Below are 13,081 nucleotides of genomic sequence, written 5' to 3' on the forward strand. Positions count from 1 at the left end.
TAGCTTCTTGAAATGGAAGCTTATGTCCTTACTTTTAAGCCTTCCTTCTTTTCCAATACATGCATTAAAAGTGTGAATTTCCGGGCTTCCCTGGTGGCGCAGTGGTTGAGAGTCTGCCTGCCAATGCATGGGACACGGGTTCGAGCCCTGGTCTGGGAAGATCCCACATGCTGCGGAGCAACTAAGCCCGTTGAGCCACAATTACTGAGCCTGCGCGTCTGGAGCCTGTGCTCCGCAACAAGAGAGGCCGCGATAGTGAGAGGCCCGTGCACCACGATGAAGAGTGGCCCCCGCTTGCCACAACTGGAGGGAGCCCTCGCACAGAAACGAAGACCCAACACAGCCATAAAAAAAAAAAAAAAAAGTATAAATTTCCCACTAAGCACTCCTCTTAGGTACATTATACAGATTTTGATATGTCATATTTTATTACCATTCTGTTCAAAATATTTTTTATTTGCCTTTTGATTCTTCTCTGGCCCATAGATTACATAGAAATGTATTGGTTAGTTTCCTGATAGTTGAGGTGGGTTTCTCATTGTCTTCTTGTTAATGATTTCTAGCTTAATTCCATTGTGGTCAAAAAGTATACTCTGACTTTTGACATTTCTGGAGGTTAGTAAACATTAGAAATGCAATGGAAGAGAATGTGAGTTATATCATTGTTGGGGAAAGTGTTTTATCTATGTCAATTAGGATTTAAATTCTATGAAATCTATCATATTCTATCATTAATTTACAGAAATTATAGAAATTCTACTTGTATTTCATCTTAATTAAAAATAAGGCAAGCCCTTTCTATAGGCAGTAAATTCTTATGTGTTTTAACATTCAGAAAGAACCATCTCATTCATCAATCACATGAGTAATTGATCTACCTTTCCAATTTTCCTTCTTTATATTTTAGTTAGATTAACAAGGAGTAGCTATGTAGGTTTTTGTTTATTTAAATCAACTGTATTTATCTATAATTTACCTAGAATACAATTCACACACTTTATATGAGAGTTTAATAAGTTTTAGAACATTTCTATCACCTCAAAAATTTCCTTTTGTCCTTTCCTAGTCAATACCCACCCATCCCCACCCTGAGCCCCAGGTAGACACTAATTTGCTGTCACTAGCCATTATATTTCTCTTTCCTAGGGTTTCATAGAAATGGATTAATATAGGATGCACTCATTTGTGTCTGGTTTCTTTTACTCAGCATGTTTTTGAGATTCATTCATATTGTTTTGTGTATTACTTCTTCATTCTTTTTTATTGCTGAGTTAGCTAGTGTTCTATTTTTTAGGTCTATTTCTCAATTTTCCTTTGGCTTCAAACTTCACTGCACAAAACTTTAAATCTCATATCCAGTTTAAAGGTTGTGTTTTATCTTCTTGAAAACATGCTGATCTTAATATCACATTATCAGATTAATTCTGAGCCCCCAAAACCATAAATGCTTAAGCAATATCTTCTTCAAGTTGCAAGAGTTAGGAATCTAAACTTTTGTCTGAATAAAAACAAAAATTGTTTTTACCTTGATACCCCAAACTTTCTATCATTTTGTAAACTCATACAGAAATATTATATAATCTGTTCCCCTTATATAGACAGTGCACAACTAGTCATTTATACTTGCAAACATTCCTTAATCTGTTGGAGAATATTTTTTTTCATAGCACTGATTTTTCCATAGATATGAATATATGTATATACATATATCTGTGTGTGTGTGTATGTATGTATGTATATAAGTCTTATCTCAGGTGAGACACACTCTTTTGTTCCAGTCATATGAGGCAAAGATGGTAGGATCATGTTTGCACATATGTGGGAAATAATTTCTGGAAGATTATACACCAAACAATTATCAGTGTTGACCTTCAGGGAGTGAAAATGTGATGAGAAATTTGAAGAAATTTTTCTGTTCATAAGAAATTTTTCTGTTAGTAAGATTGTGCATTGCCTGAACTTTTACTCTGAACATGCTTTGCTTGGGGAATTAAAAAAACTTTAAAAAATCATTTTACTTGGGGAAAATAAAAGACCTGATTTAAACAAGAAAATGAAAGTTGTCCATAGACATTTAAAACTGTTTACATACATGTGTATATGTATGTCTTGTTCACCATTGTATCCTTTTGGTCTAAGAACAGTGCCTAAGAAATAATGAGAACTTGACAAATATATGTTGGATGAATGAATGGATACTATTATATAAATTTGGATTTAATGTAAATATGGTTTTGCTTTTCTAAATTGATATTGTATAAGATTTTTATTGCAAAAATATTCTGAAAGTTTTCTTGATTGGTTTAATCATATTCCATAACATGGAAGTAACAATTCTGCCAACAGCATATAGTTGAATTCTAGGTTTTTTATCCATTTTGCCAATCTAGTTCTTTTGATTGGGGAATTTCATTCACTTACATTTAAAGTAATTACTGATAAGGATAACTTACTATTGCCATATTGTTAATTGATTCCTTGATGTCACAGCTTTTGTGTTCCTCAGTTCATCCCTTACTGCCTTCCTCTGTATTTAGTTGATTTTTTGTAGTGATACGTTTTGATTTTCTTTTCGTTTCCTTTTGGGAATATTCTGTAGATAGTTTCTTTGTGATTACCATGGGGATTACATATAACATTCCAAATTATAACACTTCATTTTAAACTAATAACAACTTAACTTCGTTCACATACAAAACCCTACTGTTTTCCAGTTCCCTTGCACCTTCCTATATTATGTTATTGATTTCACAAACTATATCTTTACATATTGTCTACCCATTAACATAGATTTATAATTATTTTTTATGCTTTTGTGGTTTCCATACAGTGAAAGAATAAAAAGTGAAGTTATGAACCAAAATTATAACAATACTGTTTTTATATTTGTCTTTGTATCTATCTTTATTAAAGAACTTTATACTTTTATATTTAAGTTACTCTCTAATGTCCTTTCATTTCAACTTGAACTCCTTTTAGCATTTCTTGTAGGGAAAGTCTAAGGATAATGAATTCCCTCAGCGTTGTTTTTTTTTTAATCTGAGAATGTCCTAATTTCTCCCTCATTTTTAAAAAACTTTTTAATTTCTATTGGAGTATAGCTGATTAACAATGTTCTGATAGTTTCATGTGCACAGTGAAGCAACTCAGCCATACATATTCTCCCGCATTTTTGACGGACAATTTTGCTAGATATAGAATTTTTGGTTGACAGTTTTTTCTTCCTTATCACTTTAAATATATAACCTCACTGCCTTCCGGTCTTCAATCCACTGGTAATCTTATTAAGAATTTCACCTGATGAGTCGCTTTTCTCTTGCTGCTTTTAAGATGCTCTCATTGTCTTTGTCTTCTGTAGTTTGATTGTAATGTCTCTCTGTGGGTGTCTGGGTTTTCCTACTTGGAGTTCATTGAGCCTCTTGTATTTGTCTCTCCATGCTTTTCCTCAAGTTTGAGAAGTTTTTAGCCATTATTACTTCAGATAAGTTCTATGCTCCATTTTCTCTCTTTCTTCTCCTTCTGATAGTCCCATAATGTGTATATTGGTGTCTTTGATTGTGCCCCATAAGTTTCTTAGGCTCTGTTCATTTTTCTTCTTGTATGTTTCTTTTTGCTCTTCCAACTCAATAATTTTAGATGACTTGTCTTCAAGTTTACTGATTCTTTTTTCTGCCTACTCATGTCTGCTGTTGAGTCCCTTTGTGAAGTTTTCAATTCAGTTATTGTATTTTTCAGCTCCAGAATTTCTGTTTGGTTCTTTTTATAATTTGTATCTCTTTGTTGATATTCTCATTTTGTGCATATACTATTTTCCTGATTTGCTTTAGTTCTTTGTGTTTTCCGTTAGCTCTTTCAGTGTATTTAAGACAGTCATTTAAAACTCTTTCTCTAGTAACTGCAGCCTATGTCTCTTTAGGGTCAGTTTCTGGAGATTCATGTTGTTACTTTGAATAGGCTGCTTCTCTTTTTCTTTGTAGACCTTGTGATCTGTTGTTAAAAATTCGATATTTAAAAACAATAGCCACCTCTCTCAGTCTTTGCAGACTGGCTCCATGCAGGGAAAGACCTTCAATAATCTGCTCAGTATGAAAACTTAAGGTCTTCTCTGGCATGTGTCTTTCCTGGTCCTGTGCATGTGCTTTTATTTTATTTTTTTTTTCTAGTTTTGGCTGCTCGTTAACGTTTTAACTTCCTTAAAAGTCTGCTTCTTCTGGGGGACTTAAATGTTCTATTCTTTCGTTGTCTGTAGTCTCTAATCCCTAGGTAACCACAGGTCTACAGTTTCCACACACTGTGACATCTGCCACTGTTTTCAGATACCTCCAATATGCCCTCATACCCATCTGAGCTCCAAGTCAGTCAAGACAGAAACGAGTGCCTAAGGCCGCCTCCAGACAAGCCAGAACATTGCACACAAGTTTCAGTCTTTTCCGTCTATCCTAGGGGAGGGGCTGGGAATTGGGTGGCTTCCTCTGACTGCACTGTACCACATCAGAGAGCGGGTGGTGCAAGACTAAGCAAAAACACCACAAAATTTCTTACCATTTTGGTTATGACTTTTTATTGTTTGGGCATTTGTTGGTTCCTGTGGATTTGTGACTCTTTTCTAAATTCCTACAAAGCCATCTTAGTCTATTGTTGTTTACTTGATGTTTTTGTGAGGGGAAAAAGGCCCTGGAGCTTCCAAGACTGACTTCTTGCACCTATTGAGGTACCTTAATTTAAAAAATAATTTCCCCAAATATTCAGGAATTAAATTATCCTCTTTTATTTTGTTGTAATAATAATAACAACAGTAATTTTATTCAGCACCTACTATATGCCAGGCACTGTTATACTCACTTGACCTTTTAAAATAATTAATTTGAACTTTACTACATTCTAGGTAGTATTATTATACCCGTTTCATAGGTGAGAAAACTGAGGCACAGAGAGTAACCTACTGTCCATGTGGAACTAAGACAGACACATGGGGAATAAAATTGTAAGTCTTCAATAAGTAACGTGAAGGCTCTTCATGGTTTTATGTGACTTAAGAGGAGGGAGTTAGAGTAGACCAGAAGAAGTTGACTGGATCACACCTCCCCCCAACATCTCTTGGCGCTATAAATGCTTTAAAATGGGATCTCAGACCTTGAGCTACACTCACAGTGGAATGTGACTGTGGTGGTGGATTGGCCAAATTAGTGCCCCTTTCCTTTGAAGCAGGAAATAACATGTAGCATATGATCCTAACCAGGAAGGCAAGAGAGGTCCAAACCCAGCCCTGTGGTGGGTGAATAACCAAGGGGATGAAGTGAAGTGGAGTTTCAGAGAGATGACAGACTTAACCCGTCGTGCAGCCAACGTCTTCACACAGACCTGTGGCCTCCAGGAGGGAGACCATCTAGCCTTGATTCTGCCTCGAGTGCCTGAGTGGTGGCTGGTGATCGTGGGCTGCATCCGAACAGGTTAGTGACCCAAACAGACCTTTGGGCTCACCTAGAGCTAGTTTGTCCTGAAATATTAGGTGCTTTCTCTTCCCCCCAGTTTTTCTTCTTCACAGTCTTTCTTTTTCTCAGACTCACTCAAATATTATTTTACTCCTTCTCATCCACTCTCTCGCTTATACTCACACCCTCTCAAACAGAATGTCGTAATTCTCTCTCTCTCTCTCTCACACACACACGCACACACACACACACACACACACTTTCTCTTACACGGTCTCAGACATTCTTGCTTTTTTATAAGATTCATCAGTTGTTAACGTTTTGCTATATTCGAGCCCTCTCTCCCAGTGAGTCATTTAAGAATCCGTTGCACACACTGTGACACCCATAAACACCAGATAAACACTGGAGCATGCATCTGCTAAGATCCAAGACATTTCCTTCACATAACCACAGTAGAGTTATCACACAAGAAGTTTAACACTGATGCAATATAGTTACGTGATATACATCCATTGTCAAAATTCCTCGATTGTCCCAATAATGTCCTTTATAGCATTTATTTGGTTTAAATCAAAAATCCAATGCATTGCATTTAGTTGTTACATCTCCCCCATCTCCTTTAATCTATAATGTTTCTCTACGTTCTACACTGTCTACATGATGATGACAATTTTGAAGCGTCTAAGCCAGTTGTTTTGCAGAAGGTCCATCAAAATTTGTATTTCTGACTCCTTCTTCATGATCATCTTCAGGTTAGACATTTTTAGCCCAGGTACTAGAAGGGCAATATTGTGTCTTCCTTGGTGCATCACATTGGGGATATACAAAGTTGGTTTCCCCTAATATCATTGATGTTGTTTTATCACTTTAGAAAGGTAGTATCCACCTTTGTAAAGGTACCTTTTCCCTTTGTAGTTAGTAAGTAATCTGTCGTGTAATATTTATGGGACTGTGTGAATATCCTGTTCCCCAGCTGTCTTTCACCTTATGGTTTGAGAATCCACTGATGATTCTTGACTGAAGTGAATATTTTAATGGTGGTCTTTTATTAGGATTTTCTATTTATATCATTCCCTCTACATTTATTAGTTGGCATTCTTCTATAGAGATATTCCTTTCCCTTTTAATTGCTTATCTATGCATTAATCTATATAATCAGTATGGGACTCATGGATTCTTTTTTGAATCGCTTCAGTTGTTGTATAATGCATGCTCATACAACAATATGTCGTGCTCTTGCTCACATATTCTCTGTCTCATGTTTTCTCACAAATAGTTGATTAATCCATCAAGATCAAGAATTAACAGCAGTGGCTGAGGGAGTATAGAGAAGCCATGCCATCTGTGTAGTGAAGAGATGGTCCATGAGAAACCCAAGACATGATTTGAGACCTCTGGGATAAGAAGAATTAAAGAGGAGTAGAAGCAAAGGACGGATATTCCAAGAATGGTCATAGCACATGGAAATGCCTAGAGTCAGGAGTAGCCTATACGAAGAATGGTCATCTTGAAATAGAGAATAGAGTTGTGGGAGAGAAAGATGGAGAGTGAGCAGTGCCCTCAAAGTCAGGATGGGGAATGTGGTATTTTCCTGGAGAGAGGGCCCAGATGTTAGTGAAGAGAAGAAATGTGGAGGGGAAAAAGTCAGTGCTCTGTGGAACTAAGCAAGCTAATAATACGGAAGGTGGGTAGTAGGAAGATTCAGGACAGGGCATCTGGTGGAGAAATTAGAATGCAATTGGGGCACACAAAGACTTGAGCTAATTGTTGGTGATGGAAGATGGAAGGGAAAGTAGAAAAGTTCAAAGGACATTGTAGTTAACTTTGGGTACGACGAACGAAGGAAAGAGAGGAAATTCAAGATGACACAAGGAATGATGACAAGAGATGACAAGAGATTCACGATGACAGAGAAGGAAGTGAGAGGAGAAAAATGGGGGCAGGGATGCAGTGTCAGGGACACTGTCCTACTTGTATCTTTCCCAGATCCTGTGTAAATTTGTATAAAGAAGGACTCACCTGTCTACTGGCTAGATCCATTTAGAGTAGAAATTATTAGGGCAGGCGTTTCAAATTTTAATGTGCATAGAAATCCCTTGGAGATCTTGTTAAAATGCAGATTCTGATTCAGTAAGTTTGGGGTGGGGTGTGAGATTCTGTGTCCTAGGCGGTGTTGATGCTGTGGACCATACTTTGCATATCAAGAAGTTAGGGGATTTCTATGCAGATAAACCAGGTCTGACAGCCAAGGTTGTGAGGCTGTGAAAGAGATACCAGAACAAGCAGTTTCTTTCTCATCCCTAGGGATCGTCTTCATGCCAGGGACCACCCAGATGAAGGCCAAGGACATTCTCTACCGACTACAAGTGTCTAAAGCCAAGGGCATCGTGACCACAGATACCCTTGCCCCAGAGGTGGATTCTGTGGCCTCTGAGTGTCCTGCTCTGAAAACCAAGCTCCTGGTGTCTGACCACAGCCGTAAAGGGTGGCTGGACTTCCGATCACTGATTCAGTGAGTTTCTGGTCTGATGAATGTGCTTTCTGAGGAATGGCAGGAGAAAGCCACTCACTGCCAAGTGCTGGTAGAGAAGCAGCCAGTGGGAGGAAGCTCACCAGGTCTGAGCCTCTCTTCACAGCTATGTCACTGATTTGCTGTGCAACCTTGGGCTAGTTCCTTCTCCTCTCTTGGCTGCAATTGTTTTCTGTATAAAATGAGGAAATTGAGCTTCTATGGCTCTCTCACTAAAATATAATCACCCCTGTGCAAAGGAGATGTGTAAAGTCAGAGGGTTATTGTGTTGCATTTTCCTTGTAGGTGGGGAATCTGAAATATTATTTTTATGTAAGTAATTAGCAATTAAAGAAGTTGAATGAAAGGTTAAGATGAATTTTTAAGGTGAAACTTGAGACTGAGAAAAAAATGACAGGCAGCTTTGGGAGCAAACACTTTCCATGTCTTAGAGGGTGGGTGTCTATAGGGACACCTTGAAGGGAAAGTTAAGGAAGTGCTGAAGGTAAGAAAGACCCCTCCACCTCCAAAACTCTGATTCTGCAAGCCTTCAGACATTCTTCATATCACACACAAACCATGCTGGATTTGTTTTCTTGAAGTACTTCCACAGTTTTTAAAGCTCTTTACTTCAACCCCCAACGGCAAATATTACAGTGAAATCACATCTTATGCTAGATTCTAAAGTCCGAGAATTAGATTAAAATAGCTTAAGCAAAGAATACTCATTAAAACTCACCTAAATTGCCCAGACTCAGTATGGTATCATTTCTCCACAAGACCCAGTGCTCCGTCCAGCACTGGGATTACTTGTAGCCTCTCTGACTGAGTACTATAGGAAGCTTGCATTTACAATTGTAATAGGCCCAAGAAAGAGACCCTCAGCCAAGGAGAAGCTCCCCAAGAACCGAGGCAGACGGAGGGAGCTATGGATTCTACCTTCCACCTCTAGCTCATGCTAGGGCAGATGTACATATATATATTCCTTACACTCTCATTCTCCCTAGCTTTCTCTTTCCCACCCCTCAACACCAAGTTTATGAGGTTAAATTCCCATGAAGCTAGTCTGTGTAAAATACAAGGTTAGCAGTGTGACTAAAAGCATAGTATATGGATCACACTGTCTGAATTTGAATCTTAGCTCTGCAACTTGCTGGCTATATGTCTTCAGGTAAGTTACCTAACCTCTCTGAGCCTCAGTTCCCTCATCTACAAAATGGGCATAAAAGCAGTACTTACCTCTTAGGGTTGCTATGAAGATTGAATGAGTTCTTATTTGTAGATCATTTAGAGCATTGTCTGGAATCATTGGAAATACTATTTCAATGTTTATTCAATTAAAAAGTAATCCATCATATTTTCCCCATTTTTTAAAATGAAGAAATGTCAGTCCACCTATCCAAGTCACCCATAAACTTTGTTTGGTGCCTAATACCGGGACTTGCAAACCCCAGTTTTCTGACTCTAAGCCTCATATTGCTTCTTTTGCTTCCCCAGAGGATGGAAAAACAGGAAACATGACTTCTATCCTTTTGTATTGAATCCCTTTGCAGATCAGGATCCCCAGTTCACACCTGTATTAAGTCAAAGACCCTGGACCCAATGGCCATCTTCTTCACCAGTGGGACCACAGGCTTCCCCAAGATGGCAAAGCACAGCCATGGACTTGCTCTGCGATCCTTCTTCCCTTCATGGTAGGAGAGAGGGCACCAACTTAGAAGCTGGGCCACAGATCTGGGGTGAAGTGTGTATGTGTATGTGTATGTGCTGGGAAAAGAACTCCTCGTGGAATTGACCCCATGCTGTTTATCCTTTCTGCTCTCTTTGGTTCAGACACCTAAGGGTGTGAGAAGTATAGACTATGTATGAGTGTTTGCTGACAGAGGCATCTGAATGACAAAGGAGGCACATTTGGGTCCTTCCTGAGCACCTTCACAGCAGGCATGGAGGAGATGTGGGTGGAAACAGTAGGCATTCTGCAAACCACACAAATGACAAGCCCCTGTGTCACTGTCAGTGGTTCCAGGGTTTAGTGGGGAAAGATAAAATGCTCCAGCAATGTGACCTTATGTGACAGGTCTTCTCCTCTCCTCGATTGTGGACAAATCCGGCATGAAGTTTCCCAACCAGGAACTGTTAGGGAAAAATAATACCTGGAACTAAGCCACACCAAGCCACTGCCCTAACCTGGAACAAACATAGAGGCTGAAGCTGGGTTAACCATTTAATCAATTTTAAACCAAACTCTTCTCCCTTCTCCCCATCCCCCAACTAGTAATATTCAAATCAGACCACGTTCTGTATACTTTGTACCTTATTAACCAGACCAGGGGGACAAAGAAGGCTTTTTGTAGACATTTGGTATCTGTGCTAATGATAACAACTGAGTAGCAAACTCCTGGAGGAATGGGGGTGGAGAGAAGGGGAGGATAGTATAGTAGTCAGAATAGTATCTGAGGCCAACTGTATTTTGGAGTTAGCAGGAAATTACTGCAGCTGAAGACGTCTGATGTCCTCTGGTGCCTGTCAGACACAGGCTGGATTCTAGCTGTCGCAGGGTTCCTGCTTGAACCATGGACAGCGGGGTCTACAGTCTTTGTCCATCATCTGCCCCAGTTTGATCCCAAGGTCATTGTACAGGTAAGAAGACAAACCTTTCGATATCAACAAACTCCCAGAAAAAAACTCATTTCGAGTTCAAAAACTGGATCCAACTGAAAATACTTTATTTAGCAAAGAAGCCTCTTAGTATAATATAACCCTGGTTCTGGGTTTCTCAAATGTGAAGCACTGAATCAATCATTGTATCAGAATTACATCAAGATGTAACTTTGAAGAAAACACATATTCCAAACCTTTCCCTAGAACTATGGATCAGACTTTGTGGACCTGGGAACCAGAATATACGTTTTGAGAAATGAAAGCAAACAGAACAAGCTCAGGTCTCCTGTATCCTGGATCCTGGCTCTACCAGGGCCAGGTAGCTGGTGTGTGAATGTTGTATTTGTGTGGCTACTCAATTTAATGATGTATTTAGAAACAAAGGCATTGGAATATGACAGATCTAGTTTCGTATCCCATGATTGACATTTATTAGTGGTTTACTTACCACTCTGAGCTTCAGTTTCCTTATCTGTAAAATGAGAGCCTTAATGGTTACTATCTCTACAAAATTGTTGGGAATATTAATGAGATGACATAGGAAAGGTGTGTAAAGTGCTTAGCCCTGAAACTAGCACAGAGAGAACACTCAGTAAGTGGTAGCAGTTGCTGTTATGCATATACCATGATAATAACTGAGGTCACCTGCGTGAACTCCTTCAACGTATTTCTCTTCACTTAAAAACTGTCTTTGTGTCTCCACTCACTCCCCTGCTTTCTATCTCAGAGGCAGACCTGCCCCTTCACCTCTCAACGTTCAACTCCCTCCCGACAACTGCTGCTGATCCTGTTCTTTTCCCTGCCCTTCTGTTTGGAGCCCCTCTGTATTAATCTTTAACTCATTAAACCTTTTCTCCTGTATTTTCAATCTCTCACTTTTCATTGACTCTACTCCCTCAGTCCATAAACATATTCAAAGTTCCTCATCCTAAGAACACCTTCCCTTCACCCTGGTACAGCTTGGACCAGCCCCGTCTCTCCTCCCTTAAGGTCAAATTGCTCCATAGCACATTCTGCACTTGCTACAGCTACCGCCTGTTCCCCCAGCTTAGTCCTGAGCACCGCAGTCATCCAAGGCTCTGCCCTCAACTGTCCCTCCCCTCTAAGCAGCTGCCTTTACTTCCATTTCTCCAGCAGGTACATCTACTCAGGTGGCTCTCAAAACTGTCCAGTCTTCTCTCTCCAGGCTAGTTCCCCCCTGTTTTTCTGCTGGTTGGTTAAGTTAATCTGATCATCCCTCCAGCACCTGAAACTGTACCTCTCACTTCTCACTCCCTGCCCCTATGTCAATATCCGCCTCTCCGTCATTATTTTCTGCCTGCATCCTGCCAGCCTCTGAGGCATAAAACTGTGCAAGCCACACTGAATCCACCTCTCTCCTTCCCCCACCAGGTCTAATTCTCCTTCCCCTACAAGGGGTGTCCCCAAAGTCTCAGTGTATTTTAAGCTTGAATGATTTCAAAGAATTGAGTCTACAAATTTACCCCATCCCTGCATTTGAAAGTTTAATTGTTTAATTTACTTTACACTTATTACTTTCGTGAATTTTTAAAAATAAACTTTTTAAATTACTTGGTTTCAGTCTCTCCTATTGAAGATGGGAGATAGTGACTAAAACGAAAAATGTTAAATTAAAAATGTACTATTCAAATTCACAAAACTTTCCCTTCATTCCCTCCTTACGCATCCCCTCAACTTAGACTTCCTTGTGTTGCGCCAATAGTACCTGACACATGCCATGTACAAAATTCATGCTCAATTTAGGTATACTGAAAGAATTAACAGATGAATAAATGGGCTCTCCTAGAGGAGAGGTCAGAGTTAAAAACGCTAATAACAAAACTATATTTTAAATCTTAATTGTAAAACTAAAATTTTTTCTCTCCTGACTTTCTAGACATTATTCAAATACCCTATTACCCAATGCCTTGCTGCACCCTCTGTATTTCGAATGATTCTGCAGCAGAATTCCACCAGGTATGGTAGAAGTGGCTGCGGTTGGTAACAGGAATCGTCGGGTAGGATTTTAAGTAATCTGATGCACTGTGGTCTGACTGATTTTAGCTATGGTTCTTTGAGGATACTGTGTGTGTGGGGGGGTAAATGTTGGTGGTGATATTTAGCAGCTAGTCTAATTGGTTCTTTAAACAGGATTCAGAGAACCAAATGAAACACTCAGTGAGCCTTGCATCATTGTGGGGTTTTTTTTTTAATAAACGTTTTTGTTGTGAAATAAACATACAGAAAACTATATAAAATATACATTTACAGATTAATGAATTGTTGAAAATAAAACAGCTATATAACTGCTCACCCAAGGCACAAAAATAGAACATGGCCAGTGGCCCCAGAGACCTCCTCATGCCTCTCCATCTCCACTAAAGGAATCCACTATCTTGGCTTTTATGGTGTTCATTTCCTTATTTTCCCTCATAGTTTACATAGGAAATATCCCTAGACAAATTACTTTACTTGC

At 39.2% G+C, this 13,081-nt stretch overlaps 1 protein-coding gene across 3 annotated transcripts in view; it reads left to right on the top strand.

Moving 5' to 3' along the window:
* The window catches only part of LOC132349530 (acyl-coenzyme A synthetase ACSM1, mitochondrial-like), a 45,852-nt gene that overhangs the window by 8,258 nt on the left and 24,513 nt on the right, over window positions 1-13,081 (top strand). For 2 of the 3 annotated variants that reach the window (XM_059897966.1, XM_059897968.1), the window contains exons 3-7: window positions 5,240-5,450; window positions 7,740-7,947; window positions 9,498-9,638; window positions 10,425-10,584; window positions 12,503-12,582. In XM_059897966.1, coding sequence (XP_059753949.1) covers window positions 5,240-5,450; window positions 7,740-7,947; window positions 9,498-9,638; window positions 10,425-10,584; window positions 12,503-12,582 — 800 coding nt within the window. The remainder of the gene's footprint in view (window positions 1-5,239; window positions 5,451-7,739; window positions 7,948-9,497; window positions 9,639-10,424; window positions 10,585-12,502; window positions 12,583-13,081) is intronic. The other variant, XM_059897967.1, reaches the window with a different exon arrangement.

The sequence above is a fragment of the Balaenoptera ricei genome, chromosome 15 (assembly GCF_028023285.1).
Source record: "Balaenoptera ricei isolate mBalRic1 chromosome 15, mBalRic1.hap2, whole genome shotgun sequence".
NCBI classification, from domain to species: Eukaryota; Metazoa; Chordata; class Mammalia; order Artiodactyla; family Balaenopteridae; genus Balaenoptera; species Balaenoptera ricei.